The sequence below is a fragment of the Chlorocebus sabaeus genome, chromosome 25 (genome assembly GCF_047675955.1).
Source record: "Chlorocebus sabaeus isolate Y175 chromosome 25, mChlSab1.0.hap1, whole genome shotgun sequence".
Classification (NCBI taxonomy): domain Eukaryota; kingdom Metazoa; phylum Chordata; class Mammalia; order Primates; family Cercopithecidae; genus Chlorocebus; species Chlorocebus sabaeus.
The window spans coordinates 74,816,764-74,837,470 of NC_132928.1; the positions used below are offsets into that span (position 1 = coordinate 74,816,764).

General features: G+C 40.4%; 1 protein-coding gene across 2 annotated transcripts in view; it reads left to right on the forward strand.

The window, feature by feature from the left end:
* The window catches only part of MTR (5-methyltetrahydrofolate-homocysteine methyltransferase), a 105,980-nt gene that overhangs the window by 51,196 nt on the left and 34,077 nt on the right, over nt 1–20,707 (forward strand). For both annotated transcript variants that reach the window (XM_007989889.3, XM_007989890.3), the window contains exons 16-22: nt 4,543–4,722; nt 7,083–7,199; nt 7,511–7,651; nt 14,349–14,438; nt 15,623–15,775; nt 17,056–17,163; nt 18,270–18,370. In XM_007989889.3, the coding sequence (XP_007988080.1) occupies nt 4,543–4,722; nt 7,083–7,199; nt 7,511–7,651; nt 14,349–14,438; nt 15,623–15,775; nt 17,056–17,163; nt 18,270–18,370 (890 nt within the window). The remainder of the gene's footprint in view (nt 1–4,542; nt 4,723–7,082; nt 7,200–7,510; nt 7,652–14,348; nt 14,439–15,622; nt 15,776–17,055; nt 17,164–18,269; nt 18,371–20,707) is intronic.

Here is a 20,707-nt window from a genome sequence, read left to right on the forward strand (position 1 = left end):
AGGTATTTTTTATATAAAGGCATGTTTTCTGTTGATTGAGTTCTCATAATGCTATTGGATGTAGCAGTCAGTTAAGAACCGGGATTTGCTTTGCTTGGATTGACACCACTGATTATAGGGGAAAAACAACAACTCCCTCAAATGGGAAACTACTTTTGCGGCTAAGCAAGGCACACCAGCTTTGTTTCAATAGCTGGCTGCTGTGTTGGAGTCTTTGGTTAATGTCTGTGATCCATGTTACAAACAAAACTGCAAGGTCAAGACCAGATACGACAGGAGGCTGGGCCTGAGACTTCTGGATTGAAAGGCAATGAGAAAGCATTTCTGTGCTTTTCGTTGTTGCTGATAGTTTTGACCAGCTGTTATTCTTAGCTCTACATAACAAGATACAGGACACCTTTATTATTGAAATTTCTATGGGACAAGTATACTGACTCTAGATTTAGTTCTCTTTTTCTAAATGAAATTATTTTTAATTTTTTTCATATAATCCATAGGTTCACAAAAATGACTTTTTTGTATGACAATTTTTGATAATGTGAAGTTTCTTAGAAATATAATTATCACATAATAGCAGAATAGTCTATATTAGTTTTTGTTTGCACATGTGTGAACTATATAAAAGAATAATCAATATATGCAACACATTTTCCTTTTTTTTTTGTTTTCTTGTTTTAAAATGATTTGAAAATAAATTTCTAATTATGAGAACCATTAGATCTTGATTAATATCTAAATAATCCTAACCTAGAAAATAACAAGGAATTGGTATCTTGCCAATGTTTAGATTTGTCTCTGAGGAACATGGAATGTCTTTCCAATTACTCATTCAATGGAGTTGTGTAATTATCCCTAAATGGGAAATCTCTAGATCTTTCCTATGTGTTTGGTTTGTTGTTTTTATTGTAAGTGGCATATTTTTTCTTTGGTAGATTTTTTCCCTTTGGTTGTGATTTTTAGATTTTTTCCTTTGGACACTTCCTTTTCTTCAGTGTTTATCTTCCTGCTTGTCACTGTCTCTCTTGAAAGGCACAAATATCCATTTCTATCACTTCTGGTTTGTTGTTGTTTTTTTTTTTTTTGAGATCAAGTCTCACTCTGTCATCCAGGCTGAAGTGCAGTAGCACGACCTCAGCTCTGCAACCTCCGCTTCCTGGGTTCAAGCAATTCTCCTGGCTCAGCCTCCCAAGTAGCTAGGACTATAGGTGTGTGCCACCACAACTGGCTAATTTTTGTATTTTTAGTAGAGGTGTTTTTTCACCATGTTGGCCAAGCTGTTCTCAAACTCCTGACCTCAGGTGATCCACCTGCCTCAGCCTGCCAAAGTGCTGGGATTACAGATGTGAGCCACTGCACTGGGCCGGACCACTTCTTTTTTAACTACAGTCCCAGAATGGGCCTCTGCTTCCTCCAGGGTTCTCTTGCCCATCTTCAGCTAGTTCAGTTGGATTTTAAAACTTTAACTCACCTCTGAAGTTAGCCCTGTTCCATCTCTGCTCCTTTTCAGACTACATTAAAGAATCTAGGTTCTTTAAAGAATCTACATTAAAGAATCTACACATTGTCCTTCTCTTCCTTACAGTATCTGCCTTGATGACTAAATCAAAAATTGTTTTATTGCATTACTCCCTGAGTGTCTGGTATTTTAGCAAAATCTGAGCCATGAGCTTCTTAAGAAGTAAAGCCTTGTACTCACTGGTCACAGTCTAGCTTCTCTATGGCTTAAGAGTTTGATAAAGCTGTACATGGCATTTATTCCTTCCTTCTTGCTGCTTAGAGTATCACTGAGTTTTTCTTCTACTCCAGCTGAGAAGGTACCACATCTCACCTGTCAGTGGTTCTTACTTGGCTTTATATTAGCATCACTAAGGGGCTTTTACAAAACACTTGCTGAGGCCTCATCTCCAGATTCTGATTTAACTGGTTCAGGGTGAGGTGTTACTATTATAAAAAACAAGCAAACAGAAATCCCTCCAGGTTATTGTAATGTGTAGCCAGGATTGAAAGCCCTTCCTGATGGAGTAAAGCTGTTGTTTTACTGAACTTCTATTCTGGATCTGTGAAATCCACAAGCACGATTGAGGCTTTATTGGTGTGTCTGTCCCACAGCCCTGGTGAGGGGTAAGACAGAAGCTTGGTGAACCTAACATGATATGACCTGCTCCTGACAAAGGCCTGTAAACCAACGCTGTGTTCACTCTGAGAGTCATTATTTAATCAAGTGACAGAGGTTGAGTGACACTCAACCACTGTTGCACAGTGTTGTGCAACCCTGTGGCACAGATACTGTGCTGGGTACCATGAGAACAATTTGACAAGGGCGTCATGCTGATGGAGGTTAGAGTTGATGACTCTGTTTTGGTTCTAGAAATGAATGCCTGTCCTGAGGATGCTCCTGCTCATCCCACAAGCAAGGCTGTCTTTGGTACACAGCTGGGCCCTACACCCTACTCTCCTGTGGGTAACATACTGTTCACTTCAACCTGCCCTGCTTGGCCAGATAATATTCATGGCTTAGGAGAGAAATGACCAGGACCTTGACTTCTTCATCTACCAAGCAGGCTAGGTTACTCAGTAACACTAGTGGCACTGGTCATCCCTGTGCCTTCTCTCATAGTGAGCTTAGCTCGGCCATGAACCTAGAGCCTAGAACTCTATTGGGCTGTCTGGTGAAGGGTGAGCTTTAAAAATTCAAGACTAAAGGCAGCTGCAAATGACCTGTTTCTGACCAGTTTTTTCTGACACACATCTCAGTCTCAACCTTAACCTTTTCACTCTAATTGAAGGCAGAGGAAGTAAGCATTGAGAAAATTCCATTAAGGAAGACGAAAGCTTGCCACCTTCCCTAAAGCCTGGGTGCAGGGAGGCCACAAAGACTACTTCCTGTCTCTCTTTCCCTGGGCCGCTTTGTCTGCTGACTCCTAGAGACACTTCCCTCCCAAGTAGAGGTGAAATCTCACCCCAGCAGCTGCCCGGAGCGATTAAAGAGACCAAAGAAAACAGTTGAAAAAGAATACCAAAGTAGTAAGTGATCAAAAGATTAGATCTAAGAGTGAGTTCTTTTCATAATTCCCCTACTCCTCATTTCTGTTGTCCAGGGCCTCACTAGATGCACTTGACCTATGTCAGTGTCCCCACCCCCTCATCTCCACAGAAGTCTGCAATGCAGATTGCAGTAGGGTTGGCCATTTTTCAAGAATGTTTTTCACATTCATTGAGAATTGACCTTCAGAATTGTGACTTATTTTTTCTTATCACTCTAGTGATAGCAAGTAATCGTTTTTAAGAGTAGATTTGATTTTTCATACAACCAGAAATCATTCAGGATGTGATTTGGTGAATACCCTGTGTTGAGGTTGTAAATTTGATCTGAAGACAGTTTCCATGACAAAGTTCAGAAATGCTTTGAGTAAAAGCAGCATTCATACATAATGTTGAGCACGTACGTTGACAGGCACTGCTCTGGGCACTGGGGATACAACAAGACTGGCATTCCAGCTAGGAGAGAGGAGTTTACCAATTAATAAGTAACAAAACAGCCAAAAATACTAAAGATGTTGCTAAAATAATACAATTTCTGGAAAGAAATACTCTGAAGAAGAATGGAGGAGGTGAGGAAGGGTGGAAGTGGCTGGTTTAGGGAGGGTGATTTAAGGTAGGCTCTGAAAAGGGGGCCCTTGGGCAGAAACCTGAGTCCTATGAAGCACAAGGCCATGTCACAGTATGTTCTGGGTAGTGGCAGCAATAAATGAAAGTTGCGGAGGGAGGAATAAGCTTGGCGGGTTTCAGAACCACCAAAGGAGCAATGTAGGGGGTGCGGAGTAGAGGAGAGGGCACATGGTAGGAGATGAGATTGGAGATGTAGGCCAAGATTCTGAGGCTGATGTGAAGCAGCTGGGGGATGAGTGTTGCTGGAGTCAGTGTTTTGCCTTTTAGGGACATTATTTTGAAGGTAAAGACTAATTTGTATTTATGACTTAAGACACATGTTAAGTCGGTGTTATAATGGGTGGAGGTGAGGAATAAATGCATATCCTTGAATACACTTAGAGTGTTTTTGCAAAAAGATCTGAGAAAGCAGTGGCAGTGTGTCCTGGGTGATAGGTTGTGACACTGCTGGCAGGTCATGAGAGGAAGGGGCACTTACGTTAATCTCTCCTTTAGTAATATTTGATTTTTTATCATATGCATGTATTTTTTAGAAGCTTTTTCATAATATACCATATGTGTGTATATGTATGATTTGATTTTTTGCGGAAAGTATAGCTGCTGTGTTTGTGAACACACAAAGAGATCTTTAAACCAACCTCTCCTCTGAGCTAATTTGATAAGTGATCGGAAGCTGCTTGGCATTTAGATTTCTGTGAAATCCAAGCATTGACACTTGAGTGTTTTCAATGAGTGAAATGTGCTCTAATAGATAACACTTAATATTTTAATATTAATATTTTATTAAAATAAAATAACAGGTGTTTAATATTCATATTTTAATAGATACTTAATTTTTCTATTTCAAACTACATCTTTTGCTCTTTTCTCTAGGCAACGGAAACAGACACGAAAATCAGTGTGTGCACCCGGGCCTACCATCTTCTTGTGAAAAAACTGGGCTTTAATCCAAATGACATCATTTTTGACCCTAATATCCTAACCATTGGGACTGGAATGGAAGAACACAACTTGTATGCCATTAATTTTATCCATGCAACAAAAGTCATTAAAGTAAGTGTAGACATTTTCTCTCCCAAGTCATGGCTCAAATTCGTCCCATGGGTCTAATGAATGGTTAGAGCTGACATATATTTATTGGCTGAAATGTTAACATTCTTGTTCTTAGTTAGTAAATTGTTTTTCTGAAACGTAGGAGACCTTATTTTTTTTTTCTTTTTTCTTTTTTTTTTTTTTTTTTTTTGAGACGGAGTCTGGCTCTGTCGCCCAGGCTGGAGTGCAGTGGCCGGATCTCAGCTCACTGCAAGCTCCGCCTCCCGGGTTTACACCATTCTCCTGCCTCAGCCTGCCGAGTAGCTGGGACTACAGGCGCCCACCACCTCGCCCGGCTAGTTTTTTGTACTTTTTAGTAGAGACGGGGTTTCACCGTGTTAGCCAGGATGGTCTCGATCTCCTGACCTCATGATCCGCCCGTCTCGGCCTCCCAAAGTACTAGGATTACAGGCTTGAGCCACCGCGCCCGGCCTTTTTTTTTCTTTAGTAGAGTTTTAACTTGTGTAACCAACAGACTGTAGAATATAACAGAGCCTGATGAACTCGCTTGAACCCAGGATGGTGGAGGTTGCGGTGAGCCGGGATCACGCCACTGCACTGTAGCCTGGGCAACGGAGTGAGACCCTGTCTTGAACAAAACGAAACAAAACAAAACAAAACAAAAAACCACAGAACCTAAGAAATAATTAATTATGAAGCATATGAGAGCCTTCATTTAGGTCCCAAAATAGAGCATAGCGAGCGCCCTCATCTGTCTCTCCTTTTGTGGTTATACCTCATTCTCAATTTTATAAAGTAGCTATCATCCTGAGTTTTATGATGCTACTCTGTTGCTTTTCTTCATAAATTTATTGCTTATACATGTAGATTTGATTTGCATCATCCATGGATTTTGTATTCGCAAATTCATACACTCACTGAAATTTATTTGTGACCCCAAAATCAATACGTCACTTCTGCAGTTATTTAGACATACCCATATGCAGAGTGGTGGAAAATTTGAGTGGCCCGACCCATATTGTTCCCAAAGAGGTCAAACATGGCAGTGACCTACTTTCTTATTTCAGCTCTCATCGTGTACACAGATGTCCTTTTTGCAGTCTAATGCCATATTTTTCACATTTTTATGCTTTTTGTTGGTGAGGTCACTTTTTAAAATGGCCCCATACTAGTGCTGTCTAGTGTTCCTAAGTGCAAGAAGGCTGTGATGTGCCTCATGGAGGAAATATGTGTGTTAGACAAGCTTTGTTCAGACATGCGTTATAGTGCCATTGGCTGTGAATTCAGTGTTAGTTAATCAACAATAAATATTAGATAAAGTATCTTAACATGAACACACAGAACAAGGTTATGTATTCATTGGTTGACAAAAAATGTGATTGGGGCTCCCAGGAACCTAACCCTGTATTTCTCCTAGGAGCAATGCTCTGGTATTCCCTAATTCAGTGTTTGCAGTGACCTTAAGGAACATAACTACCACAAAATAATAAGAATTGACTGAATATCTGAATGATATAGTTTGGTTTTGCCTGCTTTTGAGCCTAATAAAAAGAATCATAATATTTTTATGCTTTTTTTTTCTTGCTTAACTTCATTTTAAAGATTTATCTGTGTGTCTGTAGCTGTTTGTTCATTTTTATTAATGTATAATATTCTGTGGTATAACTATACCACAATTAACTGTTCTATTGTTAATGGACATCTAGTTTGTTTCCAGCTTTTGGACATTATGAACAATGCTGCTCTGAGTATTCTTATATATGTATCTTAGACATACATGCCTGAGCTTCTCTGTAGCATATTCCCAGAAGTGGAATGGTTGGCTCATAGTAGTAGATAATGACAAACTGTCTCCCTAGATTCTTGAGCCAATAATAGTAAGTGAGAGTTCCTGTCATTCCACATGTCTGATGATGCTTGTTACTGTTATTGGTATGGTTGGAACTTCAATTTCCTTTTGTCCTTTTATAGTTGGTCAAGTTTATAGTGAACTAGGGAGTCTGTTCATTTAGGCTATGGAAGCCTTCTAGTAATTTGTACGTTTAATGAATAGGGAATTCCTCTTTGTCTTTCTGTGTGTGTGTGTGTGTGTGTGTGTGTGTGTGTGTACACTCACGTGTTTTCTGTAGGGAGAATGGAATCTAGTAGGAAAAACTACTTATGAAGCAGCACCTTTGTGATACCATAATACAGCAAGCTTTGCTCTATGTCTAGTAACAGGAAGCTCTGAATTACTTTGAACTTCGGATGATTTTTGTTTTTTGTTTTTTTTTCTTTCGACTCCTATATAAAGCTTAAGAGATGTGATTGCTGTTTTTAGCAAAAAGGGGAATCTTTTCATGTTTTAACATTTTTGCCAGGAAACATTACCTGGAGCCAGAATAAGTGGAGGTCTTTCCAACTTGTCCTTCTCCTTCCGAGGAATGGAAGCCATTCGAGAAGCAATGCATGGGGTTTTCCTTTACCATGCAATCAAGGTATGGGAGAAGAACTATTTGTCCTGCGGAAACCAGCTTTTACTTGGGGTAGGGGTTTTCAAAGTGTGGCATCTAGGCTAAGTCTGGCCTGCTCCCAGTTTCTGTAAATAAGATTTTATTGGGATAGAGCCACACCCATTCACTTGTATCTTGTCTGTGGCTGCTTTTATGCTGTAACTGCAAAGTTGAGTAGCTGTGACAGAGGCTATGGCCTAAAATAGTTTCTATCTGGCCCTTTACAGAGAAAAGTTTGCTGATCGCTGACTTAGGGTATCACTGTAAATTCTCATTTTTATTTGTATTGCCCTTAGTCTGGCATGGACATGGGAATAGTGAATGCTGGAAACCTCCCTGTGTATGATGATATCCATAAGGAACTTCTGCAGCTCTGTGAAGATCTCATCTGGAATAAAGACCCTGAGGCCACGGAGAAGCTCTTACGTTATGCCCAGGTAGACAGACAAGTGTTCTAATGGATGGATTTTTCCTATGTTTGAATGTATTACTCACCTACAGTTAGTAGACCTTCATTGTGGAATAGAAGCAAATATCGAATCATATATTTAGATCACTGAAGATTTCTACAGAGAGTTGCAGAGATGGTGGTGTAGCTAGGGCAAGGAAGGATAAACAGACCATGCCTAGGCTGCTTCTGTATTCTGGACTTAGGTTTCTTTAAATTTATTTTAAAATGTAAAATTTATTTTTCTTGTACCAAGTAACATATTAGTTCTAGAAAATTTACAAAATTCTGGTAAGCAAAGGAAGAAAATAAAAATCACTTGTAATCCTACCACCCAAAGTTAAACACTTGAGATTTTGTTATAACCTTTAAGTAATGGGAGTTTTTTTTTTCTTTTTGCAAAATGAATATGCATGCATAGGTACATGTACACACATTTTTTTTTACAAAAATAGAACTATAGATGCTTTTATGGTAATATTTTCTTAGCAGTGTACTGGGAACATATTTCCATTTTACTTGATATTTTTCTACCTCATTATTTGAAATAGCTGTTCTGGATTTTCTTGTGTGGCTGTGTTAGCATTACGTGGTCCCCGCTGTTACGTGTTTTGGTTTGTATACCTGTTTATGTTAGGATCTAGTCCATCTGTGGCAAAGTTCTGCAGTTCAAGGCTTGAAGTCTGTGCACATTTGATCTGTAAAAAATGAGTATAATTATAGCTAATTCAAATACCAGCTTGTTTCTCACTTACATGTTGGGGGCAGTCCTAGGCACATGAAGTATCTATCATAGATGCTGCTTCCTAGAATTCAGTTTAAGGAAAGTTGAGATCTTTACCTCAAAAGAACTTGCATTTTAATCTGTCTAAGAGAATGATGGCAAAGGAAGACATTTTTCCGACAAAGCATGTTGAGAAAGTGGTAGGATGCTTTTGTGTCTCTTGCCAACTTTGTTAATATTTTCCATGTTAGAATCTGAATTTAGCTCTGATAGAACAGCCAACTTTTCCTCTTCTACAGAAGAGTAATAAAATGCTCTGGAAGAAGGATAGGACACTCTGAAAGTAACCACATCCTTGTTTTATTGGCTTTACTGTTAGTAAGACTTAGATTTCTGAAATTGCTTATGGAAGCCTTAGGCTCAACAAAGCTGAAAGGAGTTCAGACACTGTGCCAAAGCTCACATGACCCTCCTCTCAGTTCCTTAAAAACATTTCTAGTTTCTCATGTGGACCCAGGACAGAATGTCTCATTTGGTTGTGGCAGATACAATCAAGTTTCTACTTCTCAGCACATTACTTAAGAAACATTCCATAGATTTTAATTTTTTTTCCTATTAACCGTTTTTGTTCACATAGACAGAGTGCTTAGTCCTGTCTTATTCTTTGAACACTGAGACATGGGCGTTAAACACTATTCAGTTTTGAGTCATGGTCCATCTTCTACCTAGTAGGGGGCCCTTCATTAATAACTGTCGGAGAGTTCTGTTGAAGGCCAAAGGGGCATCATAGCCTCTATTGTCATGAAGTCATATTAGACAGTTCTTAATTAACCCATGAAATGATGTGTTTTTATCTTTTCCCTGATCTATCCAGAGGAGGCAGCCCTCTCACTTAGGAAAGGGGCTCCTTATTTGTAAGACCATTCCCATTTCAGGTTTTTTTAGCATTGTATTTTGTGCTAGACATTCTTTTGGTCTGTACTCTCTTAGCAATTGTTTACAAGCTTTCATTTCTGTATGTCATGCTGAGCTGCCAAGAAGTTTTGCCCCTGGAGACACTGTCAAAGTGAGGGAAATCTTAATAGCAATTGCAAGAGCTTAACAGTTCATCATGGAAGAATTTCCTCATTCTTAATGTAACCATGAGGGCTTCTCATAAGCCACTGACCTCTCTGTCAGGGAGGCTGTCTACCTTCAAGGTGACTTCCGTTGCCATTAAGAGAATTAATAACCAAAACAGGTATCCTCTAATAACTCCTGGGAGTTGCCAGCTCTGTAGCAATTCCTTGGGATGCGCTGAGTGCAAATGGAGCATGAAGAGCAGGAATATTATGAGGCAAATAAGAGTCAAGGGATTTTTTTCTCTTTTATAAGAGAATGATCTCTTTTGGTTATTGCAAATGAGGAAGTCTGCACCCAGATTCCTGTCTGATATATTATTGAAACTGGTGGGAAGAATACTGCCTCTGATCTTCCAAGGCTCTCTAATCTCATGTTTGGGGAGGAATGGGATTTTTCTGAAAAATAATTTCCCTGATTGGGTTCAGACTGACCTGTGGTAAGTAAATTATTTTTGACAATAAAAATTTCCAGATACCATGTAATTTACGTGGAGGATCTTTATTAAATGGTACCCTAATGGAGGCCAGGCCTCCTGTGGAGTGGAAGGATTGCTGCTCTGGATAGAATGGATGTGGAATGACCCTGGAGCTTGAGAATATTCTTGATACTTTCTGGGAAAATATTCTGTTCTTTGATTTGGCCTTGATCCCTCCCTTCGTCATTTGGGCTCACATTCTTCTTTGGCTTTCTCTGCAACAGTTTATTTCCTTTTATAACCTACACAACCATGAGGCCCCTGTGAGGCAGAAGCAACTCTGGAGTGGGAAGTAGTAGTTTTTCTCTTTAGCTTTGTACACGTACAGATACAAGGAGTAGCCAGATGGACATGACAATTGCTTGGTCAATTTGCTTTGTAGCTTTCTATGTACTAAGCTTCCAGAGTGTGCCTGGGTCTGGTCTTCCTTAGTGTGTGAAAACTGTGTAGCACCTTGGATGTTTATCATGGAGAACTCCCTATTGAATAACTACATGAAAAGTAAGATGGGCCTCAGCATGCCATTGTGTATTTCTGAAATAACTACTTTTAACTGTACTGTTTCATTTTAAGTATTGCTTTCCTGAGTCAAATTCATCAGGTTTGGAACATAGCTATCAGGTGGGACAGTTTTTAGACATCGCAACCTCCAACACTTCAGTGAATTCTTTACTGCTCTTTGTATCCTCTTTTGCCTCTGTCCATAATCACATATTTTTTGCCCCCTTTCCACCCCATAAGTCTGGCACATTGTGGTATTTTTCTGTGGACACACCAGATCCTTTTTTCAAGAGTGTTTGGAACACACTGCCCTGTTTTTACACAGCAGAACTCCATCCGCCAGGTAGGAATTGTCTGATTGTGTGGCTAATAGAACAAATGGTGTTTACAGGTATCAAGTGATGGAACTGTGAACATTAGAGGGACGGTTTCTTTTTTGATTACTATCTCGTTCAGATTTTTCAACATATGAGAGTCATTGTGTTGTTATTATTCCAGTTACCTCTTTGGCCCTAAATCTTGGAGTTCTCCCCAATTCCTTCTTCCTCTCTTTCTTTTTCTTCTTCTTCTTTTTTTTTAAAATTATACTTTAAGTTCTGGGATACATGTGCAGAACGTGCAGGTTTGTTACATAGGTATACACATGCTGTGGTGGTTTGCTGCACCCATCGACCCATCATCTACATTAGATATTTCTCCTAATGCTATCCCTTCCCTAGCCTCCCAAGCCCCCTACAGGCTCTGGTGTGTGGTGTTCCCCTCCTTGTGCCCATGTGTTCTCATTGTTCAATTCACACTTATGAGTGAGAATATGCGGTGTTTGGTTTTCTGTTCCTGTGTTAGTTTGTTGAGTATGATGGTTTCCAGCTTCATCCATGTCCCTGCAAAGGACATGAACTCACCCTTTTTTATGGCTGCACAGTATTCCATGGTATGTATGTGCCACATTTTCTTTATCCAGTCTGTCATTGATGGGCATTTGGGTTGGTTTCAAGTCTTTGCTATTATGAACAGTGCCACAAAAAACATACATGTGCATGTGTCTTTATAGTAGAATGATTTATAATCCTTTGGGTATATACCCAGTAATGGGATCACTGGGTCAAATGGTATTTCTGGTTCTAGATCCTTGAGGAATCGCCACACTGTCTTCCACAATGGTTGAACTAATTTACACTCCCACCAGCAGTGTAAAAGCATTCCTATTTCTCCACATCCTCTCCAGCATCTGTTGTTTCCTGACTTTTTATTGATCGCCATTCTAACTGGCGTGAGATGGTATCTCATTGTGGTTTTGATTTGCATTTCTCCCTCCTCTCCTTCTTAGTTATTGTCTATTAATACCTTTATGTTTGTCCTTTCCTTTCCTCCTGTTACCACTACTGAGTCCAGGCCTTCATCAGGGACTATTTAGATATTCTCCCCATTTTGTGATTCCCTTAAACATGTGACTTTGAATGTTAATCTGCAGCTTTAGAACTTTGAATAATGTCTCCCCTTTCTTCCCATGCAATTGCCTGGAAGGTTAAATTTAAACTCCACAGCATGGATTTTTGGCCCTCTGTGGTTTGGCCTCTACCACCCTGGACAAACATTACTCCAGCAAAATCAGTCTTTGTGTAGCATTAATTCATCCAGCTAATATTTACTGAAGTGTCGCTCTGAGCCATTCATTTGATTGAACTTAGAGAATCTAACTAGTAAGAGAGATGTACCCCTACCGTCTTAGAGCCTACAGCTCAGTGACACATGCAAAAATGTATAGAGGCGATTGTCACCCAGTGCAGCAAGTGCTGTGAGAGGGGAAGTGCAGGATGCTAGGAGAAGCCTGAGGGAGATTCTGACCTCAAACTAGAGGTGGTCAGGGAAAGCTTCCCAGGGGATGTGATAGGTCAGGTGAGACTTGAGAGAAATAAAGGAGGTAGCCAGGCCAAGGTTTGGGAGTAGAGTGCAGTGCTTGTGGTCCCTGCCAGGGGAGAGAGATTTGCATCTAGCCAGAGTCTGGCATTGTCAAAGGTACTGCATAAATGTATGTCAGATGAACAAATGTGAAGGCCTGGAGGTGAAGAGATGATGGAGAGCATAAGGAACAGAAGTGTTATGGATGGCTGAAGTTTGTTGGGAATGGCAGAAGAGGAAGCTATAGGAGAAAGCCAGGTCAGGTGTCTTAGTCCGTTCTTACACTGCTGATGAAGACATACCTGAGACTGGGTAATTTATGAAGAAACTGAGGTTTAATGGACTCACAGTTCCACGTGGCTGGGGAGGCCTCACAGTCATAGTGGAAGGCGAAAGGCACATGTTATATGACAACAGATAAGAGAGAACTTGTGCAGGGAAACTCCCCTTTGTAAAACCATTAGATCTTGTGAGACTTATTCACTATCACAAGAACAGCACAGGAAAGACTTTTCCACATGATTGAGTTACCTCCCACTGCTTCCCTCCCACGACATGTGGGAGTTGTGGGAGCTACAAGTCAAGATGAGATTTGGGTGGGGTCACAGCCACACCATCTCATTAAGGCATTGGATGGTGTGGTAAGGAATCAGTACCATGTCATGAAAGCAATAGGAAACTTACACAGAGACTTTTTTCACAGGGAGCAGTTGGATCCGATTTGCATTTTAGAAGCATCTGTTTGGCTACAGTGTGGAAGACGAATCAGACCAGAATGATTCTGCACTGTAGAGACCACTTAGTTCTTGGGCTATGAAAATGGAGGCAGGGTGGAGAGAAAAATATTGAGGTGTGATCATTAGGATGAGGTGATTGATTGAACTTGAGTAGTGAATGGAAATTCAAAGGTGATACTTAGGTTTCCAGTTTGGCAGCTGGTACCACCAGTTGAGGTGGAGAAAACAGTAAAGTAATGCAATTTATCATGTGTGCCATGATCATTGCGCTTTTGTTCCTTTGCTGAATCTGCCCCCTCTCATCATTCAGCTTCTTTGAAACCTTTCTTTGCCACCATAGCTTACGATAAGCATTCCTCCCTCAAAATTCATACGTACCTAGTCTATATTATGTACTCATTCAGCCCTTGACATATACTCTCTTTCTTTCTTTACATATTTTCTACCTCTCTTATGATATGGCTGTCTTAGTCATGAGTTTGCTCTAACGGGATACCAAAGACTGGGTAATTTATAAAGAAGTTTAATTAGCAGCTGGGAAGTCCAAGAGCATGGCCTTGGCCCCTGGTGAGGGCCTTCTTGCTGTGTCATAACATGGCAGAGGGCATCTCATGTGAAGAGGGCAAGAGAGCCAGAGAGATAGCAAACCTGCTTCCATGGTAGCAACATTAATCCATCCGTCATTAATTCATTAATCCATTCATGGGGGCAGGGGGATTAGGTTTCCAACACAACTTTTGGAGGACACCTTCAAACCATAACAATGGCAGAGTCCTTGAGAGCATAGTCTGTGTCATACCTCCTGGTATGCCCACCTTTGATGTCTGACTTAGCTTCATTATGGCCTCCCTGCATCTGTTTGTGGGTAGTGGTGATCCTTGTTGAGATCTTTGAAGGCTCATTGGGTTTGGAGTATAGCTTCTCTCACTGTCCTGGAAATATTTTGTCTTGAGTTGTTATTTTTAGAAAAGAGGGAAAGGAAAGAATGGAACTTTACTCTGTCTCTACACTAACTGTTCAAACCCTAAAAGATTTCTCATTTTTCCCTCCCCTTCCCTCAAACATTCATTGAGATCTTATTTTATGCTGGACAGTCTACTAGGGGCTGGAATAGTAAAAGAAAAATAAGATACAGGTTTTTATTTTTTATTTTCTTTTATTTTTTTGCCATCAAACAGTTTTGTTAGTGACGAGTTGTATCCATTTCTTGGTTTCAATTTCAATTCAGACTCAAGGCACAGGAGGGAAGAAAGTCATTCAGACGGATGAGTGGAGAAATGGCCCTGTCGAAGAACGCCTTGAGTATGCGCTTGTGAAGGTGAGTTACAGGAGCCTGAACTGGAGGCCTGGAGCCTCATCGTGGCTGACTGGTGCTGTTGCGGGCGGTGTGGTGCTGACAGTAGCTGGAGAAGGAGATGCTCTAGACCACTGATTCTCAACCTGGGGAGGTCCCCCTTGCTGTCCCCCAATCCCCCCGCCATAGCACATTTGACAGTGTTCAGAGACATTTTTGATTGTCATAACTGTGCGTGGAAGGTATTACTGGCATCCTATGGCCAGGGATGCTGCTAAACATCCTACAGTGCCCAGGACAGCCCCAAACAACAAAGAATATTCCCTCCCAGGTGTCAGCAGTGCTGAGGCTGTGAATCCTGTCCTGGACTAAGTTGCTGTCAGTTGGTCTGCAAGTCAGTTTCATAGTTGGAATTTTAGGCTTTAGGCAAGATCAATAATCTCTTGGCTACAGTTTTCTCATGTGTGAGTCTGGAGAATCTCAGAGTTCTTTTTTTTATTTTCCTCTTTGGCTCTAGAGTTTAACATAGTTAACTCTTGCACCTTTTGAGATTCACATATTTCAATTTGTGGAGCTAGTCAGCCAATCCAAGGATCATTGAACTGGGGACCTTGGAGGAGTGGGGCTTGTCATTGAAGGGTGGATAAGTCAGTGGAGTCTTCATGGATTTGAACTTCATTTAAGGGCCCCGTCCAGTGTCGTTTCTCCCCAGCCCTACAGCATTACAGTGAGAAAACGTACTGATTTCCCCACAGGTATTTATTAATGTATAATCTGGTAAAACACTAAGATACAAAATGTGTTTTATGATGCATTTGAACTTATTAGTCCTTCTTTGTTAGCTTATTTTACTGAGGTACATTTTAAAGCATTTTTTTAATTGGCATATGAAATTGTATGTATTTACTGCATACAACATTCTGTTTTGGAAGTGTATGAGGTATTTACTTTGTATCAGTAAAGCCAGCTAAGCACTTTATCTCAATCCTCAAAATAAACATATGAGATACTATTGTAATATTCTAATTGAGGAAACTGAGGCTTATTGAATTGCCTAAATTAGTGATAGGAAGCCAGATTGAACCCGTGCACTCTGATTCTGGAACCTATGCTCTTAAGCATTTTCATGATGGCTCTGTGGAGGTAATGCAGTTTTTTTAGGTGATCTTTTTTTTCTTTCTTTTTTTTTTTTTTTGTCTTTTTTTTAGGGCATTGAAAAACATATCATTGAGGATACTGAGGAAGCCAGGTTAAACCAAGAAAGATATCCCCGACCTCTCAATATAATTGAAGGACCCCTGATGAATGGAATGAAAATTGTTGGTGATCTTTTTGGAGCTGGAAAAATGTTTCTACCTCAGGTTGGCAAAAGATGGGGAGAAATTTTCACAGTTGCATCTTTTCTTTGTTATTTAATACATGCTGATTTGGGATGTATTTCTCAGGTTTTAATTTGAGCAAGAGTTCAGTGGCATTGGCTAGTCATTCCTGCTCCAAATGTGTTTAGGAGTCGTGTCTGGAAAAATCCATCTTTGGAGTGGTGTGGATGTTAGAAATCATCCAAAAATTCGTAGCATCATAATCTATCATAATCCTTATGTTCTAATTTTTTTTTTTTTTTTTTTTTTTTTTTTTTGAGACGGAGTCTCCCTCTGTCGCCCAGGCTGGAGTACAGTGGCACAATCTCAGCTCACTGCAACCTCTGCCCCTCCAGGTTTAAGTAATTCTCTGCCTCAGCCTCCGGAGTAGCTGGGATTACAGGTGCATGCCACCATGCCCAGCTAATTATTTTGTATTTTTTTAGTAGAGACGGGATTTCACCATCTTGGCCAGGCTGGTCTTGAACTCCTGACTTCGTGATCCACCCGCCTTGGCCTCCCAAAGTGCTGGGATTACAGGCATGAGCCACCGTGCCTGGCCTTATGTTCTAATTTTTGTATCACCTCTTACCCCCAATGCCTATCTCTCCCCTCCAAAAGTAAAATAAAACCCAAGATAAATGTAGAGTGACTAGCATTAAGACTTGATTTGTCCAGGCACTATTCATCTGTAAGGTGCATATTTCGAGACAAATGTTTCTGTTTTAAATAGCAGCACATTAGGGGGTTTGTTTAAAGTAAAGCCAGAACTCTCATTCTGATTTACAGCAGCTACTAACCACCTCAGTTAACACATACTTGTTGAGCATGTAGGTTAGTGACTGCAGCATTTGAGAAACTAAAAGGCCCTCATCTTGCCTAAATGTAAGGCTAGATTTTAAGTGAGTTGTAAAGCTGGGGATTGAGAAAAGTAGGCTGGGAATGGGCTCATGGTGGAGAAGCTTTGGTCCTGAAGGATACATAGAACTCTTGGATAAAAGATAGAGGGCCTCCTAGACAGAGGAAAAAGAAACAAGCAGAAGTTCAGAAGAAGAAATTGCAACATTTGATTTCTAGCCTTGTTTTCCTTCTGCTGTCCCTTATTCACTGGCTTTCCCTCCAGGAAGCTTATCCTTTATTCTGCCTACTGTCAAAAGACTCCAGTGTGGCTGTCCTGAAGTCAAAGCATGCATTCTTAATGCGTGCCCAAATTTCACAAGTGGCCATCAGCAGTTGTTCCTGTGGTTTGGGAAAGATGCCTGATTCTATGCTTTTTTTCTCAGGTTATAAAGTCAGCCCGGGTTATGAAGAAGGCTGTTGGCCACCTTATCCCTTTCATGGAAAAAGAAAGAGAAGAAACCAGAGTGCTTAACGGCACAATAGAAGAAGAGGCAAGTCATTTTGTTCAGGCCTATGGGCCTTCAGTGAGTTGACCTGGAAGACCTGAGGTGGTGGTAGAGGCCTAAGCAGTCAGGCTTGGCTGTATTCGTTATTGAGGATAAAAGAGAGAAATGATCCCACATCTGTGGCTTTTTTAACCAAATATCAGAGTACTCTGGGACTTTCTTTTGAATGTAGCTTTATCACATTTTTAATATAGATACAAATTTTCAATCAAAACCTATGTTTTCAAGACAAAGCCATTTCATTCCTGTATTCCTTCATTAACCGGTCATTTACAAAGCTCCTGTGATGTGCCGAGTACTGTGCCGGGCACTACTCACTATAAAGGTGTGTCCCTGCCCTTGAGGCAATTGAGTCATGCTTGTTTTTAGAAAACTCTTAACTGAATAGTCTCTCTCTGCTGGTGATGTCCTTGGCACCACTTCTGGATTCAATTTAATTCTTGTTGGCTGCACCACCAGAGTAAATCATTAAGCTTTTTGACCTTGTTTAGCTCCTTGTGAAGCTCGGGCAGCTTTGGCCCCTAGGATTCTGAATTTTTAAATTGATCTGTGTTTGTGCATAGCTCAGACAGAGTTGATAAAAAAAACCTTCTTGTTTTGCTTTTTTTCTTAATTTGGGGGAGTGGTGGGGGATGCTGACTGTGCGTAGAACAGCAGTGCTGAGGAAAGGTACTCATGTGCCCTCTGCCTGGGCTTTTGTAGTTTTTCAGATTTGGATGGGACACACACATACAGTTAACCTGTTGCCCTCTCCCCTGCCTCTCCCTGAATTGCTAGCAGTAAACATTTGTCCAATAGGTTCCGCCTGACCCAGAGTTAAGGCTGTGGTCTTCAGCTGTGGGGCTGTTTTGTGTGTGAACATCAGCTATTCTTTGAAAGGATGGGACCCCTGATCTTGGTTGAAGCCCCTTGGGGTAGCCCGTTAGGTGGTCCTCCTTTGAACTGCTTGGGCTTTTGTTTCCAGGTCTGTCTTTGAGGTGTTCTTGGTTGTATTGAGTTGCTTTCTGCGCTGGCCCCTGCCTTGCTCTGGAGAACTAGGTGCTCTGCCCTGAGCAACCCTGCCTTGCTGAGCTGCTTGGCTTCCTTTCCAGGACCCTTACCAGGGCACCATTGTGCTGGCCACTGTTAAAGGCGACGTGCACGACATAGGCAAGAACATAGTTGGAGTAGTCCTTGGCTGCAATAATTTCCGGTAAGTTAGGAACTCACCTCTTTCAGCCCCTTTACCATTTAAAAATAAAAACTTTTTAACAGAATAATTCTTTAATGGGTGGGAAGAGTAGGGCATGGCAGTGGATGTTAGAGGTTATTTTTTATTTCTTTTTGTTTACTGTGTTTTTTACTTTTCTTCAGCGAACACAGCATTTCAGATGAAATAAGTTAGTAATTAACCGAGTTCAATAAGGACATAAAGAATAGTAAAAGCTATTCAAGTGGGGTGGAAACCGCCCAGAGGATTCCAGGGGTTGGATGTTGGGGCAGAGGCGCTAATGGCCGGAATATCAGGCTCCTTCCCATGGCCAGTGGTGTTCATCATATCCTCTTTTTCGTTTCAGTAAACTCAGATTTTAGAACCAAAATCTTATGAGACCTTGGCTAAATGGAGTTTTACAGGAAGGCCTTCTCTGTACAAGTCTCAGTTGGCTTTGCTTAGAGCAGGACCCTGTGTTCTTGGTGATGATTAAGCTAGATTTTGGAATGTTATATACAAGTAAAACCCCTTTCTGATATATCTCATTATAATTAATATTCATAACAAAGTCATTTCCATGTGAGAGCTGATGACCTGTAGTAAGTATATGTTTCGCTTAGATTTGAACTGTTCTTTGTAATGAAAACCTAATGGAAATAGTGCTTTCTTATATCCATGTCCAGCCAACAGTCCTTTTGAGTCATGGACTTCTTTCCAATGTGCTATTTTCTGTAGATAGAGAAGAAAATTGACTGGAGCTGTTCCTGTACTCCTCAGTTCTCTTCTTTGCTGTCAAGTAACAATTACCTGCTAAGCTCTCTCCGTGCTGTCAACATTTGTGTCCATCTCTGCCTTCAAGGCTAATTAAATACAGCAAAGAACCTTTCAGGAAGGCTAGAGACAGAGGAGCAGTGTCAGGAAGGCATTTTTTCTGCATCTGACTGTCTTCACAGGCACTTCTATTTACCTGCTCACTTACTGTCTAAAGACTTAGCATTCTCTCCTAGTCCTAGAAATGAGGAATACCATTTCTATCCATGTACTTACTATTATTTTTAAAAGAGATAAATTTATTGAAGATAGATAGTTGTAATGAAATTTTACCTATATAATAAACATCTGGATAAGGTGTTCGCTTCCTAACGTCTACGAAGCATTTCTGCTATTGGCTTACCTTTGCAAACCTGAGGTTGTTGGTTCCTGTTTGCATTCATCACAATCAGTTAAAATTTCACTTCAGTTAATAAATGTTTATAGATCTTCTACATACCAGGCATTATGCTAGAGACACCAAAATGATTTAGTTGACTTTTCTCCTTGAAAAAGTTTACCGTTTCTCAGCCTAAATAGCCAGATACATGTTCAGCCTTAATAATGGGACAGGAGCCACTGAAGAAAGTGATTTGTAGATAAACTTCCTAAAAGTGATTCTTGAGATACCGTCATGTGCTTTATCATTATTTATTTTGATCAATGGATACTTAGCTGAGAGTATTATACTAGCAATGTTGATTTCTCCAGTAAAGATGTTTTAGAAGCCAGGGAACATTGTGGCATGTCTCCAGGGTGCTGCTGGAACTGAATGTCAGCAGTTGTGAAGATGCTTACTAAGCCTGAGGCTTTTACTGCAACAAACCCAGTTGCTATATGTTGGGCATTGAGGGTTTGCTTATCTTTGCTAATAAGTCTAACTGGAGAAACACCTTCTGATGAAACGTTACTTTCATTTTACAAAAACAAGCGAATGTGCAAACTTCGTGTCAAACATCCCTTTGGCTTGTGTGTGATAACACATAGACTCTTCCATTGGTGAGTTTAATTTTATGGTGTTAGCTAGTAGACAAGCATCCCTGGAGATTGTCTTATGGAATAATGTGTGCTTTTACTGTCAGTACCAGGCCAGTATGCTTGAAGGAATTACCCAGCCTACTGAGTGAGTCTAGCAAACTATCCCGTATCTAATCCTCTTTCTTGGCATTTTATAATTGTTGCAGTGAACCTCACAAAATGATAACAATGTTTTTTCTTTGTGAGGATAAAAGAAATAAAGAGAGCTAAAAGCGACAGTTGTGTTTAGAGAGAAAGTGTATTTTTTAAATGGGGAAGATATGATGCAATAGAATTGCAAATTTGAGGATTTGAATAGAACTAAGGATGTATTCACCGAGAATCTACTATTACCTACCTTTTTTTTTTTTTTTACCACGTCCCAATTTATACAGTTCTTTTATATCACTGATTGTTTTTTTCTTTGTCATCTTTTTGTTGTTGTTATTTTGGTTCCTTTCCTTTCTTTTCTTTCATCCTTCCTTTCTTTTCATGGTTTTGATCCTACTC